The sequence below is a fragment of the Gracilinanus agilis genome, chromosome 1 (assembly GCF_016433145.1).
Source record: "Gracilinanus agilis isolate LMUSP501 chromosome 1, AgileGrace, whole genome shotgun sequence".
NCBI lineage: Eukaryota > Metazoa > Chordata > Mammalia > Didelphimorphia > Didelphidae > Gracilinanus > Gracilinanus agilis.
Window position 1 is genome coordinate 704149030 of NC_058130.1, and position 21845 is coordinate 704170874.

Below are 21845 nucleotides of genomic sequence, written 5' to 3' on the forward strand. Positions count from 1 at the left end.
AGTTATATGTAGTTTTTAGGATGTGTTGAAAGTATTTTGTAGAGGGGGCAGCTGGGTAGCTCAGTGGAATGAGAGTCAGGTCTAGGGATGGGAGGTCCTAGGTTCAAATCTGGCCTCAGCCACTTCTCAGCTGTGTGACCCTGGGCAAGTCACTTGACCCTCATTGCCTAGCTCTTACCCCTCTTCTGCCTTGGAGCCAATACACAGTATTGATTTCAAGATGGAAGGTAAGGGTTTTAGAAAAAATAAATATAAATAAAAAAAAGAAAATATTTTGTAGAAATTCTTTCTGAGACTCTAATGAAGGAATATTGAAAGATTCTAGAGGGTGATGGGGATGGGGACAACCTAGGGACCCCTCAACTCAAGAATTATCAAAGAGCATCCTGGACAAGTGATTAGTGCATTACACAAGGTGGCAGAAGGAGTCAGAGGGCTGAGCTGAGTCTGAATCAGAGTTGGGGAGTCACTGGCAGGCAGAGGGTACTGAGTGGGCACTGAAGCATCAGGGGTCACACAGGGTGCCAAGAAGGTGAGCAAAGGATCAGAAGGTGATGTTGTCTTCATATAGGGACAGCACCAGCAGGATGGCCCAGCCACCTAGGAGCCCCAGATTGTGCAGGAAGAAGAGTAGCCAAGGTCTCTTGTCTCTCACATTCATCATTGATGGCAGCTAGCAGAGGGAAAGGAAGATGGTTCATCATGTGGCATGCCTCCTCCTACCTCTGAGCTCTCCCCAGCACCATGCACCCCACTTCCCTATCCCAGCACTGACCATATCACAGAGTGCCACATACAAGAAGAGCCCAGTGGCAGCCGTGAGGATCCAGATTTCACTTTCCTCGTTGGACCCAATGGCCAGAGCCACATAGAGCCCAGCAAAGGCTGTCAAGCTGGAGATCACGTTCAGCAGCAGGGCACGGCGCACTGACAGCCCTGCATGAAGCAGGGCACCAAAGTCCCCTGAGGAGAGGAAGGAAATCAGTAGAAGACATGGGATGGCCCCTCCCCCTGGGCACAGCCTCCCATGGGTCATTGGAACCTGCTGCTCATCCACCTTGCTTCTTCCCACCTCCTAGGGTCCTTGGCCAGCCCCATAAATCTGGATCAGGGGGTCCTTGTGGGTCTAGCTTGTTCTCTAGGACCAGCAATTGGGGATGGGTGCCTCACCAAGTTCATGGGGCACCTCATGGCATAGAACAGCCAGGGAGGTAGCCAGACCAGTCTTCCAAGAAGTAGTAAAGGCAGCGCCCACAGCCAACCCATCTGCAAAATTGTGAAGGGCATCTCCAATGGTGATCATGTAGGGGAGAAGCTGCAATTCTGAAGGAGGGGGAAAGAGAGGCCAGGAGTCACCAGGCAGTTTGAGGGGGGGGAGTCTCAGGGAATCCTCAGAGGGTTCATGTAAGGGAGAAAGACAGCTCTTCCAAATACTTTCCAAGAGAGACTTTCGTAAATGAGATGATGACCCGGGGCAGCCCTTCTCCCCCTAGGAATGTCCCTTTAACCCTCTGCCTATTTTCTCTTCTGCAAAATGAGGGTTTTGGATTAAATGATATTGAAGGGCCATACCAGTGCAGTTAGGTCTTTCAGTGGATAGATCACTGGACCCAGAATCAGAAGACTTGAGTTCAAATTCAAACTCACCTAGTAGCTGTGTGAACCTGGACAAGTCACTTTACCTCTGTTGGCCTCAACCCTCTGGAGAAGTAAATGGCAAACCAGTCCAATTTCTTTGCCAAGAAAAGCCCATTGACACTATTAGGGTGATAGGGTCTGTGAGGTTATGAAGAGTCAGACATAACTGAAAGACTGAACAAGGTCCCTATTGGCTCTAACCAACCATCTGTCTGTCTAGATGGCACGAAGCAGCAGAAAGAGGTCTAGATTTAGAGCCAAAAGACTTGGGTTCTAGTCTCAGCTGTGCTGCTAACTACCTGTGACATTGGGAAAGGTGCTCAACCTCTTTGGGTCTCAGATTCCTCACCTGTAAAATGAAGGGTTGAACTAGCTGGTCTCAGAGGTACCTTTCAGCTATTAACTTTTATTTATTTATTTGTTTGTTTCGTTTGTTTTTTAGTAAACCCTCACCTTCCGTCTTGAAATCAATACTGTGTATTGGTTCCAAGGCAGAAGAGGGGTAAGGGCTAGGCAATGGGCGTCAAGTGACTTACCCAGGGTCACACAGCTGAGAAGTGGCTGAGGACAGATTTGAACTTAGGACCTCCCATCTCTAGGCCTGGCTCTCAATCCACTGAGCTACCAGGCTATCCCCCAGTTATTAACTTATAAATCAGGTTGGGTGAATCCTAGAATTCCCAAAGATGAGGTTTTGCAATGTTTGTAAAGCGAGCAGTATGGCAGGAGGAGAAATGGTTTAGCTAAGTGAGGGTTTGCATATGAAAATGGGTGAAACATTACAAATGTGCCAGCTCTGTGATTAGGGGGCAGCCAGGTGTCTCAGTGGATTGAGAGCTAGGCCTAGAGATGGGAGGTCCTGGGTTCAAATTTGGCCTCACATACTTCCTAGCTGTGTGACCCTGGGCAAGTCATTTAACACCATTGCCTACCCTCACTGCTCTTCTACCTTGGAATCCACACAGTATGGATTCTAAGACAGAAGATAAGGGTTTACAAAAGAAAAACATGTAAAAGATGATAACAAAAAGCTTTGTGATCCCTTGTGGGGCAGTCTAGGGTGATCAATGAGACCAATGAACTCCAGCCAAGAGTCCAAAGGTTGGCCATACCTACTGCCGAAGGGGAAAACTAAGAAGTATTTTCCAGCAGAGGCTTTGAAACAAAGACCTCAGGGTCAAGGTTAAAAGCAATGGGCCAAGAAGAGCTGGGAAAGGGAAAGCTAAGATCAGAGGCTTTGAAACAATGCTATCAGGGTCAAGGTTAAAAGCAATGGGCCAAGAAGAGCTGGGAAGGTTTAAGGGCAGCTTGAGACAAAAAAAACCCAAACAAACAAAAACCCTTTAATCCACTGGTCTCATGACTTTCCCCTGAGCAATTGTGAACCAGCCCATTTCCCTTTGGAGACAGCTCAGTAGTCCCTCCAGTGTTTCCTTACACTGAGCCAGTCTGCATCCTTGCAAATCCCACTCATTGCTCCTCCATTCTGGAGGTCAGGCAGTCACAGCCAGCTCACAAATCAAGGCAGGTCAGGAGGCTCTACATGGCCTTCTTTGGCTCCCCAAACCTCCCCTCAGGCTTAGTTTGCCTATCTGGCTAGTGTAGTTAATCTGTCTCCCAGGATAGCTATAAAGCTGAGCTCCTTATTACTTCTGGGGCAAAATACAGAATCAAAGATTCATAGATTGAAGACTGAAAGAGATCTTTAAAGATGATCTAGAGGGCAGCCAGTGAAGAGCTGGCTCAGTGAGTAGAACACCCAGTTCAGATCTGGCCTCAGACAATTCCTAGCTCTGTGACCCTGGGCAAGTCATTAAGCCCCGTTGTCTAGGTCTTAGCCTTCAGTTCTCTCTCAGAGCTGTAACTCAGAAAGTTATGGGTTAAAAAAAAACCAAAAAACAAAATCAGACCAACTCCACCTTTTACAGAGAAAGAAACTGAGGCCCAGAGAGGGAAAGGAGCAGAGCTGGGATTAGAACCCAAGTCCTCTAACTCCAGATCCAGGTCTCTTTCCACTACACCAAGCCCTCTCTGATATGGCTCTCACCTGTCTATTATTATTTCATATTATTCCTTTATGCTGATCGTCCCTCTGTTCAGTCAGACCGGCCTAGTACAACCATCTGATGTGTATACATTCTCAGAAAACAGTCTCAATGAGGCTAAGCAATTTGTCCAGGAGCACCAGTGTGTGCAATGAGTGAGATTTGAACCCAAATCTTCCTGGATTAAGGTCTTACACTTTATCCTCTACTGCAGACAAGTCTAGTTTACTGTGTCTTTTTCTATTCGACCTTCCACTCTGCACAAGTAGTCTCTCCCATACCTGGAGGGCCTCTTAGAACCCCTAACTTCCTGTAGAGCACATCTTGGGGTCCATCTCTTCCATGAGACCTTTCCTGATTCTGCCCTCCCCAGTCTCTTCCCTTTCAGTGTTATCTTGCTCTCTCAACTCTCTCCCTTCTTCCCTCCCTCTCCTTTTTTTACTCCCTCTTTTTCTCCCTCTCTCTTTTTCTGTCTCCCTTTCTCCCTCCCTCCTTCCCTCTCTCATCTCTCTCCTTCCCCTCTCTTTCTCTCTCCCTCCCTGTCTTTCTCATCTCTCTCTCTCTCCATTCCACCCTTCTTCCCTCTGCCCTTTCTTCCCTCCCTTCCTCTTTCTCTCCATCCTTTCTCTTTCTCTCCCTCCCTCCCTTATTCTCTGTCCTTTCTTCCTCCCTCCCTCCCTGTTTCTCTCTCTCTCCCTCTCCTTCCTTCTCTCTCCTTCATCCTCTCTCTCTCCCTCTTTCCCTCTCTTCTGCCCTCCCTCCCTTTCTGTCTGTCTCTATCCCTTTCCCACTCCCTCTTCCTCTTGAAATGTCATCATATAGTTTTGTATCTACTTTTTCAGTTTATATGTCTGTATGTCCCCCCCAAATTTACAAGCCAGCTTTTGGAGGGTGGAAACAGTTTCCTTCATGAAATGGCTTTGTATCACCGATGTCTGACACAGAGTAGGAGCTCAATAGGTGTTTATTAAACTGTATCATGCCCATTTGCCATCTCCTGCATTGAGTCCTCCTGGTTATCCCCATGGGGTTGTTAGCAACTTTTCCCCCAGACCTGGCAGAGCACCCTGCTTGTATCTTTCCAAAGCATGTAAGTAAAAAAGAGGACGGACCCCCTGTTTGTGTCTTATCCTGCCACTTGGTTCTAAATTCCAAGAAGGCAAGAGCTACGTATTTCTTTCAGCCCATAGTAGGATATGTCTGAAAAGATGGTACCTTGGAACAGAACTCAAAAAAGAGGAAGACCCTGTGTGCAAAGCCAGGGAAAGCTTTCAGTAACAGTTGAGACTTGCAACAGAGGAAGGATTTAGACAGGTGGGAGGTTCCTAGCTGTATGACCCTGGGTAAGTCACTTAACCCCCATTGCCTAGCCCTTACCACTCTTCTGTACTACTTGCTCTTGATTCTAAGTCAGAAGGTAAGGGTTTGGAAAAAAGGCCGGAGGAGGAACATGGGGAGGGAGTGTCCTTTACCCCAAGTGACTAGCCCTTGCCACTCTTCTGCCTTAGAGTCAATACTTAGTACTGATTCTGAGACATAAGGTAAAGGTTTAAGACAATTTAAAAAAGAGTGCCCAGCTTTGGGATCAGATCGCTGGGGTGCAAACTGTGGCTCTGACCTTTAAAGCTCCTGCTCTGGCTAGTAATGGAGGACTGAGGGAGGGCCCCAGCTTTGGGATGTGTAGGAGGTGGCAGGGGTGAGAAGGAAGGGAGATTACTGCAGTGAGCCTGCAAGGGGTGAGATGGAGAGGGAGGTCTGTGCTTGCAAACAAAGAGGAAAAGATGGGAAAGGAAAGACAGAAGAAGGTAGAGCCCAGGCAGAAAGAACTGCTCCGTGCCTGGCTTACCTCGGCTCTGTTTTTGGTGATCCAGACCAGAAACCTGTGGGTTCTCATTCGATACCTGGGAAAGAAGAGGGGAAGCAGGGCAGAAGCAGAGGCTCAGGGAGGCTGGCCAGAAGTCAGGCCTCAGACAGGCTTCTGCCATGACCCAGCCACCTGAGGTTCCTGCTGGTGGTTTGGTAGAGCCTTGATGGGGCTGAGGCCTGCCCTTCTGGGAGTCCATCTGATCCTTCTTTCTGGAGGGCCTCCAACCTGGGGCAGGGAAGCTCAGGCAACCTCTTTGGGCTCCCTGGAACCTAGGACACTCATTCATATTCCCTCCCTACTGGACCAGAAGGGGCTCAGGAAATGAGGGAGAAGGGAGGGGATGACAACCAGAATTTGTCCAGGAGAGAGCCTGGGGTTGGGGTTGGGGTTGGGATTGGAGGCAGAGACAGAGACTCGGGCTGGGCTGGGGCTGGAGCTGCCCCCTGTATCATCCTCCAGGGATTGCTCAGTTATTCCCTGACCAGAACAGGCTCTTAAGAAATAACATAGGTTCTACAGGTTCTATGGTTTGGAGGCTGGGCGGTGGTCATGGCCATTACCAGGTCTATCCGAGAGTCTGCCTGCTGCTGTTGCTGCTTCTGGTGTGACAGTTCTTCTGTCACCAGCTGCAGAGATATGCTGTGGCTGTGGTTGCAGGCATGGCTTTCCTCTTCCTCCTGCAGAGACAATGGATGTCCATCTCCAAAGGCCTTGCAAGGGACACCCTCCTCTCCTCCTTCCCCCAGACACTGCCTTCCCATCTCCAGACCTAGACAGACACATTCCCTTCCTCCCCATCATCCCATCCACCACTGGCATCCCCTCACCTCTGAATCTCGGGGCAGCAGAATGTTGAAGAGGTTCTCAAGGAGGAAGAAGGCATAGAGGCCACCCAATAGGCCCAAGAGCCGCCACACAAGTTCAGGACCCTGGTGCTCTGTTGCCTCCGCATGGGAATGCTGGCCTAGCACCTGGAGGGAAAGAGCCAGGAGAATCCATCCATCCTGGCTGTTCTCTGTCTTTCTTTTGATTGCTAGTGCTTAGCGTAGTGCTTGGAACACAGCAGGCACTTAATAAATGAGGGCTAACTGATCCACTGGCTGATGATAGGGCAGAGCAGCTAGGGCAGAAGACAGTCATTGCAGAGTAGACTGGGAGGGAGACAGCAAACCCTGGAGTCTGCTCTTCCCTGGGGGGATTGAAGACTAAGGTGCTGAGGCAGACCCTGACCAAGGGGAGCCCTGACAGGCAAGGGAGACCCCACCTGGGTCCCTACCTTTGAACCACCCTGGGGCTCAAGAAGGAGTTGGCAGGGGGCAGATTGTAGGAGGGAGTGGGGGGGTGGGGTGGGGGAGGCTGGGATGGGACTTTGTGCAATTGGTTGTACCTTAGGGATGAGATGAAGAACAGCATCCCCGGTAAGGGAGCCCACAGCCAGGCCCAGGAAGGTTTGGATGACATAGTGGGAGACATCCTTGCAGGAGGCACAGAACACAACCACCAGGCCAAAGACAGAGGCGAGACAGATGATCAGTATGGCTAGGGAGCCATAGAGGTATCCTGAGGATGCAGGGACAAGAAGGAGGGATTGAAGGCACTATCCTATGGGTCCAGATAAATGAGAAGAAGGTGGGCCTGGGGACAGACAGGTCACCCACTGCCCCCTCTTCTCCTGGGGCTCCATAAACGGGGGATCTTGAGCTGTTTCCTTCCTAAGCTGGAAATCATGGAGAGCAGAGAAAGAGACAGACACAGACAGACAGAGACAGAGACAGAGACAGAGTCAGAGAGAAGGCAAGGAAGGGATACTTGATTTGGGAATCTCACTGTGAAAGACCCAACCACCCTGGCCCCTCTCCAGGAGAATGATCTCTGTGAAGGAAGTGGGGAATAGGGAAGGTGTTGAAAGAGCAGTGCCAGAAAGGAAGGACAGGGAGGACCAAGTGAGGAAGGGAGGGAAGGAATGATTCAGATTTAAAGGTGAAAATTCTTTTTTTTTTTTTTAATTTATTCTCATTTTCAGCTCCCCATGATCTCCTCCCCCAACCACTGAACACACAAGGAACACAATACCTATTATATAGACGAAGTCATACAGAAATATTTAAGGTGGAAAGAGATGGAGCATCTGTGGCTGGCATGACATTCCTTTCTAGCAAGTCATGAATCCTAGAACTGGAAGGACTCTCAGAAGTTTTAACCTGAGGTGAAGTCACTTCTGCAACCTTCTAGACAAGTGGTCATCCTAGCCTTTCTCTGTGAAGGCTTCCAGGAACAGGGAGCTCACTACTTTTCAAGGCAGCCTGTCCCATCCTGGGACAGCTTTAATTGATAGGAACGTTTTTCTTGGAGGACAGAGTCAACATAGCATTGTACATCTTTTGCTCAACTAGGAAGTCAGGAAGACCAAGGATTGATTTCCTGATTCCTAAGCCTTGGGCTGCCTCTTGGAGGCCCACTCAAGGGAGTCTTTCTCTCACAAGGGATTCTCTGTGGGTGCCTGTTCCCATAACCTTTTGGTGCTCTGACTAGGTGGTCTTCTGATTGTCCTGACCATTGATTCAGGCCAGGCTCCATAGGGGCCAAGGGACCACCCTGTCAGCCCACACTCAGGTGGCAGGAGAAGGCCCGAGCACTACAAAACAAAAGGAACCGGCCTCAAAGGCCAACCCAGGTGAACGTGGCCCACATGTTCAGGGCTGAAAGAGTGCCAGCACCAGCAGCCAGCCTCTCGGGGCGACACTCACTTGCAGACACACTGAGCTTCTCATGGGGGATGACATGAACGGATAAACAGGCCCCACTGAGCTGCTGCTGGAGTAGGGCTGGGCTGAGTTGGGCCCAGGCATCCGGGGACACGCCATCATCCTCTGACAGCCCATACACTTCCAGGACATCAGAGCCACTCAGGCACAGCTAGGAGCAGAGATGGGAGGGGAATTAGGACATAGAGGGGGAAGTATTTTAAGCCCCCTCCCCACTGCTTTCCTTCCTCCTCCTCCTAACTCACAGTGTCCCAGACGCTGTCAGGGTGTCCTGCTTGGGCCCTTTGAGGGGACCTCGGCTGGTGTCTTGTCCTCCCCTCCAGGCTGTGCTCTCTGTGATGGTGGTGCGCTTCCTTGTTGTCATGGTGATGGACCTCAGCCTCCCTCCCTACTCTCAGCTGGCTCATCAGAGCCTGCAGCTCTGGATAGGGAAAGGAAGAGGATGCTCTTAGCCATAGCACCTCAGCTCCTTCTCTTCTCTCCATCTCCCTCCTCCCCACTCATCTGCCTCTGCCTTCAGGAAGTCTTCCAGGACTGACTCACTCTTTTCCCTTGGAAGTTTCACTAAATTGAATTGAGGAGGGCCAAGGATTGGAAGAGGGAGAGGAGAGAGGAGAGAGGTGTGTATGACAGGGACACCTTAGCTGCCCAGATTGTCTTCTTCATGGCCCATTGATAAACCTGTTGTTTGAATTCTTCCCCTTGGAGAATTGACTTTTTCCCTCCTGGAGCCTGAACCCTTCCATAGCCACAGATCAATCAAAGCTTTCCTGGAAGGGATCCCACCTGAAGACCCCTCTAGTACCCCAGATCCATTTTTCTTTTGGAGCTCACCCTCTCCTTTCTAGCCCCCATGACCCCCACCCAACTCCTTACCAGACAGAGTGAGGTTTCGTGACTCATTGCCATGAAGTCTGAAGATGAAATCGATGAAGTACTGGGGACTGGGCAGGACATGGAAGCAGGACCCAGCTAGGATGTGGTCCAGGACAGCAGCCAGAGCCCGGCTTGGACCTTGGCCTTCAGGTCCCGGGGCTCCTGCTGCCTCCTCCAAAATCTGGTGCGTGTCCATACAACTCTGGGGAGCAGAGACTGGAACTCAGGCCCCTCCCTGCCCCAGAGTTAGGTTGAATTCTGCATTTCCAGCCCTGACCTCTCTCTGGAGCTCCAGAACCCTATGTCCCATGGTCTAGGGATCCTCCCCACTAGGATATCCAACTTCACCTGTAAATCCTTAACTCACCTTCTTCCTGAAACTGTTCCTCTGGCACCATTTATCTAATCCGCAGGCTTCTGATCTGAGTCTTCTCTCAGATTCTCACATGCACTCAATCCTCAAGTTCTTTTGATGCAGTCTCCACACCTTTGAAATCCCCTGACTCCCAGGGCTACCACCCCACTTCAGGCCCTCATCACCCCTGGCCTTGACTATTCTTCTAGCCTCCCGGCCAGCCTCCAGGCCCTCCCCTCTCCAAATCAGCCTTCACAGAGCTTCCAGAATCATCTCCCCACTGTACACAGTATCCTAGGATTTAGAGCTGCTAGCACCTTAGAGATCATTTTATCCCATGCCACTCCCTCCCCAAAAAGCTTCCCTGACTCCTCACTGCTGACAGGATAGCTCAAGCACCTTAGCTTAGAGGTTACTGAGAGCAACCCCCTCCTTTTAGAGACGATGGAAACTGAGGTCCAGAAAGAGGGAAAGGGACATGGCTAAGGCCCCACAGAGCCCAGGACAGGCAAAAGTCAAGCCCAGATCTCTTCCCTTCCGTGTGCCTTGTGCTCCTTCCCTGACCCAATGGTGCTCTTACCTCACCATGGCCTGTACCTTCTGGGTAATGCCCTTGGATCTGCTGAAGAAGGCGATTCAGGATGTTGGCATAATGGGCCCCGGCAGAGGCCAAGGAATGCAGGAGGCTGTCAGCTTGGGAACCCCAGCTGCCTCCCTGGATAGCAGCACAAGTGCCCTCTGGATCACTGAGATAGAGAGCCATCCCAGCACAGAAGCGGGCCACATCCCGAGAATGGAGGACTGAACTCTGCCCCCCCAGGGCCAGGACATTCTCCACGGTTATGCACTGTGGGCACAAAGAGAAAGTCATACAAGTCAGGGGGGCGATGGGGAGAAGGGAATAAGCGTTACATAGCATGCTTCTACCAATATTATCTCATCTGATCCTTGTGGAGACCCTGTGAGGTAGGTGCTTTTATTATCACCCTGGCACAGTTGAGGGAACTGAAGCAAGCACATAAAGGTACAATGACTTGTCCAGGGTCACACAGCTAGTGAGTGTCTAAGGCCAACTTTGAACCCATCTTGCTGACTTTGAGCCCAGCTCTCCCTCTCCACTGCCCCACCTCAGAGGAAGGAGAGGTCAGTATTCCTCATCTTCATCCTCCCTCTGGCTGGCCTCACCTCTCCTCAGAGTCTCTGGCCTGTCCCCAACCCCATACCTTGCCCCCACCATTCCCAAACTCCAAGGGGCACACACAGAGGAACCCCAGGATGAGGTCACGACATGGGACAAAAGCAGAGTCAGGAGATTGGGGAACGTGTGCTCCTGTGCGCACAGAGGAAGATCTACAGAAAGGAAGGACAGACCTCACAGCCGGAAGTCCCATTACATCTAGAAACACAAGACTCTAGATGGGCTGCCATCTTCTTTGCCTCAATCTTTCTCTTACACAGACAATAAAGCCCTCTCCCAGGCAGATGGGGTTTGGAGCTCCCTCACTCACCCCTGGAGACAGAAATCCTGTCTTCCCCTTCCACACATAAAACTTCCAACCCCAAAGGTGTAGAGGTGTCCTCCCTGCCCCCATTTCCACACAGACACAGAAGATCCCTGTCTCATACAGGCAAACCGATGGGAATAACCCAGGAGAATGAAGCCTCTCTCACATACCATGGTCGTCTAACATACATACTTCTGCTTACATATTTTTCTTCTATACAGAGAAATACAACCTTTCTCACCCAAGGAAGAACTTCTCTCCCTTTCTCTCACAAATGTAACTTCTTTTTCTGTAGGCGTGTGCNCTTTCTCACCCAAGGAAGAACTTCTCTCCCTTTCTCTCACAAATGTAACTTCTTTTTCTGTAGGCGTGTGCGCTCTCTCTCTCTCTCTCTCTCTCTCTCTCTCTCTCTCTCTCTCTCTCTCTCTCTCTCTCTCTCTCTTTCCCTCTCCCTCTCCCTCTCTCTCTCCCTCTCTGCCTGTCTCTGTCTGTCTGTCTCTCTCACACACACACAGACACAGACACAGACACACACAGGGGATTCCTTTCATTTATTCACAAACACACACACACAGGGACACACTCACACTAGGGGTGCTGGCTGTCTCATTTCTCTGGGAATGCAGAAGGGAAGTCCCACTGCAGTCTCTCCCTCATACATATAGGTGAGGAAGAGGGGAGAAAATACAATCCATGGCTCCTAGGCACCATCTCCCCCCCTCTCTCAAGGGTGACTTCCAGTCTCTGGCCTGAGAACCTGAGGCAGAGTCTGGAGTTTCAAGGCAAAAAGGAGGAGGGGAAGAAAGGAAAAAGGGGTCATTCTGCCCCTGGGCTCCAGGCTTCCTCTCCTAGTGGGGTATGAGCTCCTCTCTTCTTCCCATGGAAAGTTTTCCTTCCATAAAGGTTAGCACAAGTCTGCTCAACCCATCCATGGAGAGGCTAGCAGTCTCTCTCCCCACCTCAATTTCCCAAGGGAGCAAGGATGGCTGGTTCCTGCCCTGTCTCCCCTTTTCTATTTCCCATCCCAGTCTCTGGAGCCTTCTCCCTTCTGGAGCCCTGGTCAAAAGTAATGAGTTGACAAGGTGGACCCTCCAAGATCCCATTGTTTCCTTGGCTCTCCCTCGCCTGCCAAGACACCTAAGCTTGGTCCTATCTTATCTTCTGTCCTCCCTGCATCTCTGCCTCCCTTCCCCCCTTCTTGGAGTTTGTCCCTTTTGCTCCCGGCCCTGCTGGGGCAGGGCTGGCTGATCAGGTTAAGGGTGGGGTAGGGCAGAGGAAAGTTTAGGATCCTTTGCTGTCTCTTACCTTTCCACACGGCTCATCTGGGCATTGCACACGGGCCACCAGTGTATTTAACAGGGAGCCCAGGGCATCCCTGTCCAGAGAGCTTTGGTTTGAGGTGAGTAGCATCAGGAGGCTGGCTGGGGTTGGGGTTGTCCCCATGGCCATCCCCAGCCATGCCCCCAGCCAGAGCCAGACCACACTCTGCATAGCTCAGGTTTCCAGGAGACCCTTGGAACAGGGGTCCAGCAGCTTTCAGGGAGCGGGGGGAGGGGGGGCGCGGCTACAGGATTTTGGGGGCTGGAGCTGGTGACTTGGGGGCCTGGGCTAGGGATCTCTGGGGTCCTTGTTTAAGGGGGCAGTGAGGGTCTTCCTGGTGCAGATCTTGGTCTGAGAAGAAGAGGAAGAAGAGGAAGCAGACTGCAGCTGGCCACAAGAAGTCCTGGGCCAGGCCAGGGCTGGGCTATGGGACTCCTCAGGATCTCCTAAGCAGGTATTTCCCGTAAGGCACTGTGATTGGCTGCTGCTCAGATAGCCCCAGGTTAACCATTCCAGCAGCAGATCTTCCCTTGATAGAGTAATCAGAACTATTCAGCCTCATCTCCTCACTCCCTTTCCTAGCCCCCTGGTTTCACTCTCCACTCTTTGGGGGCTTGAACTGTCCTACCCTTCATTTCTTTTCATGGACCTACAGGATTATTTCCCAAAGCTGTAAAGTCTCTCTTCCTCCTTCCTTTACCTCTGGCTCCATATCTTCCTATCTGGCTCCTTCTCCTTGGAGATCTGTTCCTCTTACCTGTGTCTGCAGAGAATCATGAGAACCTGAATTCTCCCAGAAAAATGGGGACAGTTCATGGTTTCCCTCCTGGTCTGATTACCCAGGAGTTCATCCAACTCTGATTAGGGAATGGCACTGGTGCAGGTAGGCAGAGAGCCCATGGCATGCCAGCTCCAGTCCCACTGCATACTGGGCCTGGCAGATTCTATTAATTGGTGTTATGTAGACAGACATTACACAGGAATATACAGAGATTTACAAAACACAGAGAGGCAGCAGAAATGGACTACTTTCATTCTTCCACATTTTTCAAAACAAGCTTTTCTATATACAAAGAAAAAGAAGATAGTACACAAGTGAAATCACCAATTTCCCCAGTTGTTTATCTAACTTTTCTTCACAGCTACATAATAAATCCCATCCACCAGTGTCCCCACCCCTCTCCACTCTTCTGAATCATAAAAGATAAGGTCAGGGAGGCCAGTCATGGACTTCTCCACGAAGTCTTTCAGTTTTTACCATTCTGTTCACTGTCTGGAGGTAACATTCAGTTTATTCTTCCAGTACTAATTCTGTGGCTGTGTATAATGTTCTGCTTCTACTCATTTCACTGTTCATTATTTCACATAGTTCTTTCCAAGTTTTAAAAGTTGAATCTTGGGGTCAGCTAGGTGGCTAAGCAGATAGAGGCAGGGCAGGAGATGGGAGGTTCTGGGTTCAAATATGACCTTAGATCTTTCCTAGCTGTGTAACCCTATAAACAATGATTATACTAGCCATATATCTCTACTGGAACTTCTCTTTATTTCCCCAGAAATTTCCCTTTGGAATAAACAGTCTTAGGACCTGCCCTGTCTCTGGACCTGGACTGAGAACAATCCTAGGAATCTTCCCTTGATAACATGATTGTTATTTCTCCAGGATTAATTTCTAGAGATTTCCAGATAATTGTTGTTAGTTCAAGAATTTGCTGTTAGGCCAGTTCTGTCCCTCAAGCCACAATCTGTTTCTTTCTTTTTGCACTTCTTCATCTCTGAAACAATAAAAGCTGGCCAGTTTCCAGACCTAAGGAACTCCTTTTCTCTGGGAGAGTTCTGCATGCATGCTCATTATGCTGAGAACACATTAAAAGAACCATTTGCTTCTTCCACAATTTCTAGTGTCTTTCTCCCACTCAGATGGACTCTGGTCCAGTAGAGTCATAGCTTGGGAAGACAGTGGGTAGACACCTCCCTTGCCTGGCCCTTACTTTCCTTCTGCCTTAGAACCAATACATAAAATTGATTCTAAGATGGAAGGTAAGGTTTTTTCGTTTGTTTGTTTGTTTTAAAGTCAGGTGGGGGGAAATAACAGTGATCTCTCCTGAATTTTATCCTGTCCTGCAGGCCATGCGATTTGGGGGGAGGCAGGGGAGAACTGAGCTCTGAGTCACAAGCTTCCCAGAGTTTATGTCATCCCTGTCCCTGTTCTGGACTCCTCCTACACCCTCCTTCCCTGAGTCACATCTGAGAAATTCTCTTGGCAGCAGATCTAGATCTGGGGGGAGAAACAGGAAGAGAAGGATCAGAGAGGAGAGGGGCTATAGGAGAGCAAGTGTTGCCATCCTGGAGCCAGAGCACACAATTCCTAGGGATATCTCTGCATTGGGAAGGGAGCTGTGGACACTTCCACTCCAGCCCTTCTCCCCAGCTTTCCCTCCCCAGACCCTTTCCACGTCATGAATAGAAGCAGTCTGGAACCAGCAACAAAAATTCCCGGAATTATGCCACTTTACCATCACTCTTTCACAATTCTAAATACCAGAGCTGGGAGTTTGACCGGAATGGTAGCAACTGGTTGCAGTGGAGGGAGGGTCAGAAATGGGAGGAAAATTGGGTGTAGAAATCATCAGTTTCAGAATTGGAAGGGACCTCAGAAACCATATGGTTCAAGGACTAACTGAAAAGAATCCCCTCTTATCACCTACTCAAGCAGCTATTCTATTTTCTCTGGAAGCCCTGGTTAGAAGAAACTCAACTTAAGGAAATTCATCCTGCCATCAAGTCACGTGCCTCTTTATCATTCTAGTTCTGACTTCTGGGGTCAAACAGAACAAGCTTCATCTTTCTTCCAGGTCATTAAAGAATATTTATCACGTCTGATTCTGTTCTCTGTTATACATGAGAAGTTGGGCTAGGGGTCATGAGCTGATTAATAGCAGAGAGACTCAAGGGGCTCCCAACCAGTCAATGGGATGGAGGTTTGGGGTGAGAGGCCCTAGACTGATCAATGAGGGATAGGATTGCCAAAATCCTGGGCAGGGTTTTTCAGAGGACCTGAGAGGTTCAGCAGCTTCCAGAAAGGAGGGTCAAGGATCTTGAGTTAATTGATGGGGGTTGGGAGGGGGTAGAGAGGTGGGGCTCAGGGACACTGGTTAGGGGTTCTGGGGTTGGTTCCACCTGTATTGTGCTCTCCCTCTAGGGAAGGCAGAAAGTGCTGCTCTTGCTGCTTTTCATAGAGCCAGAGGCAAGGGTCTGGCACAAGGTCAGAGAAGATTAGAAACTCCTCATTGATCATTGTGGATAGTGACTGTTCACATGATCCAGGCAGTCTCCTGGCTGGAGGCCTGTGACTCACAGAGAGGAAAATCAAAGACATGAGGGAGGTGTCCTGGGGGATTCAGAATCACTGCTTCCAACTCCTGAAAAGAACATACCTGGACATGAGGTGATGGTAGTTCTCAGGGTGGGGAAAGAGCATGTCCCTGGGATATACCAGGGCAGTGGCAATGCCTTCCCTAAAGTGGCCAAGGCTACAGGGATATCCATGGCCTGAGGCTGCCTCCAAGCTGGGTTCTCTAAGGAAGTCCCAAGGAAACCATGTCCAAAGGAGATGGAGGGCTGGGAAGCTGAGGGTCAGCACTTCAGTGTTTCTTGCCAAGTCCTTTCACCAGACTGGCCTCTCCCTGCCTCGTGCCCTTTGTGGCCTTTGCCCACCTGGTTTTATCAGGCACTATTTAGCCAGCTCAGCAGGTCTGTGGGAGGAAGGGGCAAGTCAACAGGTGGGGTCAGTCTCAGCTCATGACTGTCTGGCTCCAAGAATTCAGATAGGCCAGCCAAGGAAAGACCTCAAACTTCCAGGTGAAAGAGTATGTCCTGTTGCAACCATCAGCCACACTTTAGTCACTCCATTCTCTCTCCAAACACAGCCTGAGAGAAGGTGCTGGGATGTGGTCTAAGTCAAGTGGAATAGCCTTCTTGCACTCCAATTTAGTCATTGTTATGGCACCATGGAGGAATCATGACACTGAGGAGTTACAGCCAGATGATTTCTCTAGCAATGTATGTGACTGCAGAAACAAATCCAGGCCCAAGGCTAAGGTCAAGGCTCATTAGTTTCTACATTCATTACATCTGGGGCCAGGATAGATGTAGGTAAACTTCCTGTGATTCTTTGGCATTCTGCCTCTATTCTTGAAGAGGATAAGGAGAGCGACACACCCAAAGACCTTCATAAAGAAGTCCTTTCTCTAATAATCAAAGTTGTTGGGGGAAGAGGAAACTTTCAGCATACACCAGCTTCTCCATCTCCTTGTTTGGCAGAGAAGCAGCACATCTTTCTACCTCCTAGCCAGAGGAATGGTAATTCTAGAGAGGGGGAATTCACGCCCTAGCTGTTCAGTACTTCAGCAACTCTGCTTCCCAGAATCCCACTCATTAATAGTGAATACCCAAAGAAGCCTGAGAAAGACAGAAATGACCCATGCCAGCTGCCTTATATGGCTACTCTTTTGCTCTATATGGCAAGTCTTTTCCTTTTACCAGCTTTCTTAGATGCCAGAGAAACTGCAAGTACACTTTCTTTTCAAAAGCCTAACCTCTAGTTGCAAATATATGGGAGAAATAAATAACCTGCTCAAATTCCTTACCAACCCAAGAAATGCCAAGCAAGACAACCTTAACCCTACCTTTATTTGCACAAGAATGGTAACCAAAGCAAAGGACAAGATTCAACACTAGTGGGTGGGTGTGGAGGAAAAAACAGGAGTTCCATTAGGCTGTCAGCAGATCCTGCTCTTTAGAGGACAAACAAAGCAGCAATGTCACATGTAAGTTACAAAACATTTGGTTCAATTATTCCACAGCTAAGACTTTGTAATATATAGCAAAAAGGTATTCACACAAAAATATTCATTGTTCTTTATTTGTAAAACAGGGAAATAACTTCTGCATTCAATGGCTGATTTATGGTATGTATTCAATGGTATGATGTGGCACTATAAAAACATGGAAATAAATATGAAAGATAAAAGAAACATGGAAAGACCTGAATGAGAATTTTGCAAAGATGAATAAGAACAGAACAATACATACATAGTAACTACATAGCCAAGAATAAAGAAATATTTACTTTATTTTTAAAATATTCAATGTACCATGTTAAGGATTTTATGTAAAATTTCATTTCTTATTTTGCATGTTTTGTTAGCTCTACTGATGTTTATGACTTTTTTTTAAAACCCTTCCCTGCTGCCTGAGAATCAATACTGTGTATTGGTTCCAAGACAGAAGAATGCCTAGGATTAGGCAATAGGGGTTAAGTGACTTGCCCAGGGCCACACAACTAGGATGTGTCTGAGGCCAAATTTGAACCCAGAACCTCTGGTCTCTAGACCTGGCTCTCAATCCACTGAGCTGCCCAGCTGTCCTGTTTATAACTTTGTAAAACATATCATTGAATATCAACTAAAGAAGAGAGAAAGAAGTAACTTATAAGCTATTAAAGATAACTTAGGCCTTTATAGGCCTGATTAAATAATTTTCTTGCTCAAAAAGAAAGCCTAAGAGATGGCTTCCTATTGCCCTTGGGATAAAATACAAATTCCTCCTGTTTGGCATTTGAAGCCTTTCACACACTGGCGCTAGCCTATTCAGAATGGGTCCATATAGGTTCTTCTCTTGCTCTCAGAAGTGGCTCTTAAATGACATTGCATCTCCTGCCTCCACAGCGCTATAAGGGCTATCCCCAAAGCTTGGAACCCTCTCCCTGACCCTGGCTCATGGAAATAGGTATCATCTCCTCTCCCAGAAAGGGGTGCTAGTTATGCACATGGGCAGGAGAGGACAGGCCACATGCTTGGGGATGGGGATAGGCAGGTGGTACTTCAGTGTGATGGAAGACAAACTGAAGGGGGCCAGGTGCTGGTGGACAGAGCTGCTTCAGGTGCCTTTTTTCTGCTTCTACTTGGAGGGTGTTATTTTAAGATTTTTGTTTTGGGTGTGAGGGTGGGGGAGGGCACAGTATTGTATAGTAAAATTAAAATAGGGATCTTTTGGAATGCAGATTCCTTTCAGATTTCCCTACCTAAAGCTGAACTTGTGTAATTTGAATTGACAAAGTGGTAACTATTATATTCACTTATCTGTGTACTTTCTATTTTAATAGAATGCAAGCTTGAAAGTTGAAATCACTTTCTTAGTATTCCCTACACTTAGCTAAGTGTCTGGTACTTACTAGGAACTTAAGTGCTTGGCAAACTAAATCAAAATTCACTTAAAAAAATCACACATCCACACCCACCTGTAAATCGGTTTGGGTAGCTTCCTTCTTGGTTCAAAGGGTAGAGAACTTCCACATGGCACACCCTGACTGAGCAAATCCAGAAAAAATGTCTTCCTTTCGTTGCACTCTTTTGGCATTAATGATCAACAGAAACTTTGGTTTTAGTCTGCCTCAGGTTGTTCTCCTTTTTTATCCTCTCCTTGCTCAGTCTATCTTTATATCAGAAATATCTTTATATCAGAAATAAGCCAAAACCAGTTCTATTTGTCAACATCTTCAATGTCCATTCCTGATGCCTCGCCACCTACCCCTAAATCTCTGTCCAATGAATTCTCAATGTACGATGAAAAGACACGGGAAGTACTTGAGTTCTGGAGTCACTTTGACCTAATTCTGAAACTCCTCCACCAGAATAACAATGCACCAGATGGAGCCTTGAGTGGGAAATCCAAGGGAAAAAAACAAAAACCCAATGAGTTATTTTCCAGTCCTGGTCAAAACAGGGAGACAGAGAGGTCTGTGGACAATGGTGATGAGGTCTGACCAGAAGCACATCAAGGGTCATTCCAGTCACATTCTGACCCCTCTGGTCTGACCACTCAGTAAACAATGAAACTTGCAAGTTCCCAGGCTGTTCTTGAGAACCTGCAAGGAACCAACATTCCGAGAAAACAACAATAGGACCAGCCTTGACTCTCCCTCCAGAAGTGCTATAGACCTCAGGCCTAACTTCAAGTCCAAAGTCAGGAAGTAGGTGGCAGAAAGGGCACACACACACACAAAAGAATCCAACATAAAGGGCTATTACAGTGGCGAGGCAAATTTGTAACCCAAAAGCAGAAAATGACTCCAAAATGTTAACAAGAAAGACCTCAGAGGAAAACACAGATCAAGCAGAAACCCAATTAGAATTCCTGGAAGAGAATTTTAAAATGCTTTTATAAATGGAAGGAGAGAATGAAAAATACTATCCAGTTTCCAGAGAGAAGAGAAAATATACAAGGATTACTTTATAGAGCTAGAAAACATAACAACAAAATCAAGAATGTCCTATACTACAAAGCAGTAATGACTCAAACAATTTGGTGTGCTGGGCAAGAAACAGAGGCTGAATGGTGGAAAGGACGAGGCATACAACATATGAAGCAAATGAGCACAGTAGCCTAGTGTGTGATAAACCCCCAAATCCCAACTACTAGGGCAGGAACTCACTTCATCAAAAACTGTTGGGAAAACCAGAAAGCAGTCCAGCAGAAACAACATCTAAACCAAGAGCTCACACTTAAAACAGAAACCATCTAAATAGGAACATGACTTAGACACGAAGGATGGCACCTTAAGTAAATTGGAGAAGCAAGGAAGAAATGACTTTTTGGATGTATGAATGACAGAAGAATTCATGAGCAAACAAAAGAAACAAAGGGTCAAGTAAGGCAAAATGAACAATTATGATGGCATAAAATTATAGTTTTTGTAACCAACAAAACCAGTGTGCTGAAATCAGAAAAACGGGTAAATAGTGGGAGAAAATCCTTCTAACAAGTCCCTTTGATCTTATTTAATAGTAGCTAGCTTTTATATAATCCTAGGAGGGAGATGCTATTATCCTCATTTTACAGATGAGGGAATAGAGGCTCACAGAAATAGAATGACTTGCCCAGGATCACATAATTACTGCTTGAGACTGGATTTGAACTCAATCCAAACTGAGTTCTTGTCTCCAATGCTAGTACTCTGTCCACTAGAGCACCCAACTGAGATAACATAGGGCAGAGATATCAAACTCAAGTTGTCCCAAAACTCCCCAGTGTGACCTGAACCAAATTCAAATAATTGGGAAGCGTTGAACAAAATAAATAAAAATATAATACAACATGGATGATAGATACTGTTAACCTGTAGTTTTCTAAATCAGTATGTGACTGCTGGTAAGGACCCATTTCTACTTGAATTTAATACCACTGGAAAAAAAAAAAAGAACTGATTCAAATTTTTAAGAAGAGGTACTCCTGAACTGGTAAGTAGTCAAATATGACTATGCCATCTGTCTTCAGGGGAAGATATTCAAACTATCATAATCATGTGAAAACATGCTTTAATTAGAGGAAGACAAATTTAAACAACTGAATTTCTAAAGATGACACAAATGGAAATTGACAAATGCTGGAGGGGCTTTGAGAAAACAAGTCTATTAATGTCCTGTTGGTAGTCTGGCCATTCTTAAAATTTGCAATTATGCCCCAAAATTATTCAATCATGTACATTCTTTGAGCCAGATAAATCACTACCATGTCTACCTCTTCAGAAAGATCAAAGAAAGATGGAAAAGATCCATAGGCACAAAAATAACTGTAGCCAATTTTCTAGTATTAAAGAATTGGAAACTGGGAAGTTAACCATCATCAACAGGGGAATGATTGATCAAGTTACGGTATAGGAAATGTGATGCCATACTATTGTGGTGAAAGAACTGTTGCAGGGGATGGTTTCAGAGCAACTTCAGAAAACTTGTAAGACCTGATGCAGAGGCAAGTGGGAAGAACAAAGAGGATAGTTTATACAGCAACAATATTGTAAAGACAAACAATTTTGAAATACTGGGGAAATCTGCTCAGCACAATGACCAACCACAATTCTACAGTATAGAAGAAGAGACATATTATCAGCATCCTTATAGAGAGGTGATAGACTCAGAGAGGAGGAAAATGAGGCTTTAAATAAGACCATAGCCAATGCAGGAATTTGTTTTGCTTGACTATGTTTTTATCAGAGATTTGGTTTTGATTGCTATTTCAATCGGGAAGTGAGGAAGAGGGAATGTTCATCAGAAAAGAATGAATTAAAATAATGAATGCAACTATAAACTCCTTGAGATTTGGACCCATGGAGTCATTTTTCTACTCTGTATTTCCCATAGCACAAAGACTGGAGTAAATGAATGCTTGTTGATCCCTGAGAAAGGTCTGAGAGAAGAGGAAAAATATAAGAAGAAAAAGAGGGATCAAGACAGTTAGAAAGGTTTTCTGAATTACATCTATTGGTGTAGTGTGGTGGAGACAAGGAAGGTGACATGGCGGTCAGAGAAAATTCAACCCACTTTTGCGGACATACAGTCAGTCCCCCATATGCCCACGAGGAGAATTTGTCCCATAGTAAGACTGGGACCGACCACTCTAAAAATGTTTAACATTCAA

General features: G+C 47.3%; 1 protein-coding gene across 1 annotated transcript; it reads right to left on the reverse strand.

The window, feature by feature from the left end:
• Positions 1 to 238: 238 nt before the first annotated feature.
• SLC39A4 (solute carrier family 39 member 4) lies at positions 239 to 12542 on the reverse strand. Its single transcript, XM_044658333.1, has 12 exons — positions 12357 to 12542; positions 10127 to 10393; positions 9192 to 9393; positions 8561 to 8736; positions 8298 to 8466; positions 6938 to 7110; positions 6378 to 6521; positions 6111 to 6227; positions 5530 to 5584; positions 1171 to 1323; positions 776 to 963; positions 239 to 673 (listed from the first exon to the last, which is right to left on the reverse strand). The coding sequence occupies exons 1-12, from the start codon at positions 12540 to 12542 to the stop codon at positions 545 to 547; spliced, it is 1959 nt and encodes a 652-aa protein (XP_044514268.1). The 3' UTR covers positions 239 to 544.
• Between the last annotated feature and the right edge of the window lie 9303 nt (positions 12543 to 21845).

What these genes read in the sequence shown, in the direction of transcription:
- SLC39A4 (XM_044658333.1), bottom strand. Translation starts at nt 12,542, where the DNA reads ATGCAGAGTGTGGTCTGGCTCTGGCTGGGGGCATGGCTGGGGATGGCC. An exon ending in CAGATGAGCCGTGTGGAAAG is followed by an intron (nt 10,394 to 12,356) that starts GTAAGAGACAGC and finishes TTGTGCCCACAG; the next exon opens with TGCATAACCGTGGAGAATGT. An exon ending in CAGACTCTCGGATAGACCTG is followed by an intron (nt 5,585 to 6,110) that starts GTAATGGCCATG and finishes CTTCTTTCCCAG; the next exon opens with GTATCGAATGAGAACCCACA.